Genomic DNA, 4693 nt, shown 5'->3' with positions numbered 1-4693 from the left:
TGGTATCGAGAGGCAGCGTTTGTCATCGATGACGTCACTGGCACAAAACGATACAAGCCTCGGTACATGCTTCACAAAAAGATTCAGGGATTACTCGACGAAGCCTCGGCGCAATACGTAACACCACTAGCTCCAGCTCTACTGATCCATCATATGTGTGTCTGGATAAACCTCTGAATGGACTGTGCTCTTTTTTCTGGAGCGTTTACCTCGGACTATAGGAGCTAGCTTAGCATGCTAGCTGGAAACACGTTAGCAACACTAGTCAGATTGAGAGTCTGATGGAGAGAGAAACGGTGTGTTTAACGGAGTTTGCAGGAAAAGGTGATCTATTAAACACGAGTAGAGTCCAAATGCTGCTGTCGTTGAAGAAGCAGCGACTCGCTGCTGCTGCTGCTGTTGCTGTGTTTGAAAAAACGATAGCAGAGCTCGAGGAGGAGCTGTTTCTTTCCAAAGAGAAGAACGAGAGACTCCAGAAACTACTGGACGCTGTTTTACAGCCTCAGCTTCGGATACACAGGGCAGGTCTGTTCCCTTTACTTTTAATTAACACTAAACTCTTTGGTAACACTTAAAGGTGGGGTAGGTAAGTTTCAGAAACCGGCTCGAGATACACTTGTTGTTATATTCCAGGGAATGCTCTTAACATCCCGATAGCAATGAATATCTTAAAGGTGACATGTCATGCTTTTCCTGTTATTACCCGTCCCCTTGTTGTTATGAAGGTTTTTATGCATGTAAACGGTCTGCAGAGTCAAAACCCTCAAAGTACACCGTGTAGCGAGTAAACTCTAACACAGAGAAGACCTCCCCAAAACGCCTCGTTGGTGAAACGTCATCATCCATTTGATTCTTCCGGGTACATCAGGACGTCATGTTGTAACTGCAACGAAATGGACCAATCCGCGGAGCCGTTACGTTAAGCCCCCGCTGATTGGTCCAAATTGACCAATCCGGACTTCCTCACACACACACGCAGCTCAGCTGATCTCTCCTCCCTGGCTGCTGCTGATAACAGACAGTTGGGATCGCGGCGACATTTTCTCTGCAGACCCATTCTCACAGCGTTCATCAACCTTTTTCTTCTCAATATCAAGCCACACTTATTGTTTTTACTTCGGCTGAGACTGTGTGTGTGCTCAGGGTGAGTTTGGCTGTGTATCGCTAAACAAGGAAATCACACCTCCACGGAGCTCAGCGCGATTCACAACGTGAAACAATCGGACGTTGTGAATCACCCCGAGCACACACAAAGTCTCAGCCGAAGTTACAGTGCAGTCTAAAATATGAATACTTCAATTAAACATTAAAAGAAAAAGTACATGGATAAAATTTACAGTGCAGTTTAAGATATGAATAGTTCAATTAAAAGCAGCGACAAAAAGAAAAGTCTTCAGCCTGGATTTAAAAGTAGTCAGAGTTGCAGCGGACCTGCAGGTTTCTGGGAGCTTGTTCCAGATATTTGGAGCATAATAACTGAACGCTGCGTCTCCATGTTTAGTTCTGACTCTGGGGACAGAAAGCTGACCAGTCCCTGAAGACCTGAGAGATCTGGATGGTTCATCATTTAGCAGGAGGTCAGAAATGTATTTTGGGCCTAAATCATTCAGTGCTTTATAAACCAGCAGCAGTATTTAGAAATCTATTCTTTGACACACAGGAAGCCAGTGTAAAGACTTCAGAACAGGAGTGATGTGATCCAATTTCTTAGTGTTAGTGAGGACTCGAGCAGCGGCGTTCTGAATCAGCTGCAGCTTCCTAATAGATGTTTTAGTGAGACCTGTGAAGACACCATTGCAGTAGTCGAGTCTACTGAAGATAAAGGCATGGACAAGTTTTTCCAAATCCTGCTGTGACATTAGTCTTTTAATCCTAGATATGTTCTTTAGGTGATAGTAGGCTGATTTAGTAACTGTTTTAATGTAACTGTTGAAACTCAGGTCAGAGTCCATGACTACAATGTAATTCTTAACAGGTTAAAGCTAAACAAGGAAATCACACCTCCATGGAGCTCAGCGCGATTCACAACGTCCGATTGTTTCACGTTGTGAATCACGCTAAGCTCCGTGGAGGTGTTGTTTCCTTGTTTAGCGATACACAGCTAAACTCACCCTGAGCACACACAAAGTCAAAGCCGAAGTAAAAACAATAAGTGTGGCTTGATATTGAGTAAGAAAAAGGTTGATAAACGATGTGAGAATGGGTCTGCAGAGAGAATTTTGCCGCGATCCCAACGGTCTGTTATCAGCCTGCAGCAGGGAGGAGAAATCAGCTGAGCTGCCTGCAGCACTGAGTGTGTGAGGAAGTTCGTGGATTGGCCAATTTGGACCAATCAGCAGAAGAAGTGACGTAGCACGGTGCAGCCACGTCACACGGGGCAGGAAGTAAACAATGGAAACTGAGAAATCTCCAACGAGGCTTTTGGGGGAGGTATTTTCTGTGTTAGAGTTTACTCGCTACAGGGTGTACTTTGAGGGTTTTGACTCTGCACACCGTTTACATGCATAAAAAGCTTCATAACACACAAGGGGACGGGCAATAACCGGAAAAGCATGACATGGGACCTTTAAATAAGGTTTAAATGCAGGATTTTTATTTGTAATAGAATATTACCATTCTATAGGCGTTAGTGTTGCACGGTGTACCGATACTTGAAAGGTACCGCGATACCCTGCCGTTAAAAACGGTACGATTCCTCCGTTTCATTAGTATCGGTACTTTAAGAATGACTGGGAAAAGTATTCCGGTGAGAAAGCGCCGTTTTAATAAGAGCCGGGTGTGTTCAGCGCTCTGCTTCCACTCCCTGTTTGTTGTTCTCATTGTTTAAAAGTTTGTGTTCTGGTGTGAAATAAAGCACAATAATTACATTTAAGACTTTTTCCCTTTTTTTAAGAAAAGTATCGAAAAAGAATCGGAATCGCAATTCTTGACTTGGTATCGGTATCGAAACCAAAATGTTGGTATCGTGACAACACTAATAGGCGTAGTGTAGCTGTGAACGATCCCAAATACAATGCATTAATTAGGGCTGCAAAATGTCTCCCATTTTAATGATGATTAGATTTTTAAATGCTAACACTTAACAGTTTTTTCTGTGTGTTTCCTGCAGACGTAAAGCTGCTGGTCGTGGTTAAAGAAGAGCTTCTCCCTGACCAGCAGGAGTGGAGCACCAGTCTGGACCAGGAGGACCCAGAGTCCCCCCCATACATTAAGCAAGAACAGGAGGAACTCGGGATCAGTCAGGAGGGAGAGCAGCTTCAGGAGCTGGAGGAGGCTGATATCATCAAATTCACTTTCACTCCTGACCCTGTGAATAGTGAAGATGATGAAGAGAAACCTCAGTCCTCACAGCCTCATCATAGACAAACTGAACACATGGAAACAGAAGCTGATGGAGATGACTGTCGAGGACCAGAACCTGCCAGGAACTCAGATCCAGAAAGCAGTTTACAGCCAAAGACTGAGGACAACACCGGAGACTCTTCTGAACCTCACTCTGGAGACTCATCTGAACCTGACACTGAAGACAGTGCTGATTGGAAGGAGACCAGAGAACCTGCGTCAGACTCAACCTCACTGAAAAATAGACAAGAATCTGTCAGTGATTCAAGCCGTAGTGCTGTAAAGAAACAATTTGGTTGCTCTGTGTGTACAAAATCTTTTACCTATAGAAGCAATATTCAGCGACACATGAGAATCCACACAGGAGAGAAACCATACAGATGCTCAGTCTGTAAGACACCTTTTTCACAGAGGGGACATTTAAAGGAACACATGAGAATCCACACAGGAGAGAAACCACACAGCTGCTCAGTCTGTAAAAAAGCTTTTTCACAGAATAGACATTTAAAGAGACACATCAGAGTCCATACAGGAGAGAAACCACACAGCTGCTCAGTCTGTAAGAAAGCTTTTTCACAGAATAGAAATTTAAAGGAACACATGGGAATCCACACAGGAGTGAAACCATACAGCTGCTCAGTCTGTAAGAAAGCTTTTTCACAAAGTGGAGGTTTAAGAAAACACATGAGAATCCACACAGGAGAGGAAATATACAGCTGCAATGTTTGTGACAAAAGATTTAAATGGCCTAGTAATTTCAAAAGACACAAGTGTGTTAGTCGTCAGTCCTTACAGCTTAATGAAATTCAAACTGAGGAGAGGCAGAGCCTCCAATCAGCAGCTCAGCTGAACACATGGAAACAGAAGCTGATGGAGGACAATGAATATGTCTTATGACAGTTCACATGAGAAAATTCTGTCTGATTGGATTAACATTGTTGCACAACATTCATATAAGACTTAAATGAACTCCATCTTTATCAACATGAGTGGAGAATATGTTTAATGTTTGTCATACTGATTTTCTGATTAATACGTGTTATGAAAATCTAGGACCCAACACGGCTGGAGAGTACAAGTCAAAGTGATCAAAACAAATAAATGGTGAATCAGACAGAGCTTGTCTTTTGGGTTATTTATTTGAAGCTTCAAATACATAGGATATAATAAAAATAGACACAGGTCTGACAGAGTATAGAATAGTCTGCCAGAGTGTGCGCAGTACAATGAAAAAGCAGAGGTTATATAGAAAAAGAGTGGGAATGTTATAACTCTTGTGTTCACACGGTCACATTGTTATTAGACATCTTCTGGCCTTGAGCTGTAGATAGCATAACGGTTCTCAGAGTAG

General features: G+C 42.9%; 1 protein-coding gene across 1 annotated transcript; it reads left to right on the top strand.

The window, feature by feature from the left end:
• Nucleotides 1-47: 47 nt before the first annotated feature.
• On the top strand, nt 48-4453 carry LOC117442694 (zinc finger protein GLI4-like). Its single transcript, XM_034078644.2, has 2 exons — nt 48-525; nt 3110-4453. The coding sequence occupies exons 1-2, from the start codon at nt 282-284 to the stop codon at nt 4237-4239; spliced, it is 1374 nt and encodes a 457-aa protein (XP_033934535.2). The 5' UTR covers nt 48-281; the 3' UTR covers nt 4240-4453.
• The last annotated feature ends 240 nt before the right edge of the window (nt 4454-4693 follow it).

The sequence above is a fragment of the Pseudochaenichthys georgianus genome, unplaced genomic scaffold, assembly GCF_902827115.2.
Source record: "Pseudochaenichthys georgianus unplaced genomic scaffold, fPseGeo1.2 scaffold_454_arrow_ctg1, whole genome shotgun sequence".
NCBI lineage: Eukaryota > Metazoa > Chordata > Actinopteri > Perciformes > Channichthyidae > Pseudochaenichthys > Pseudochaenichthys georgianus.
The sequence above is the reverse complement of the archived record's forward strand: the minus strand, read 5'-3'. Positions and strand labels throughout refer to the sequence as shown.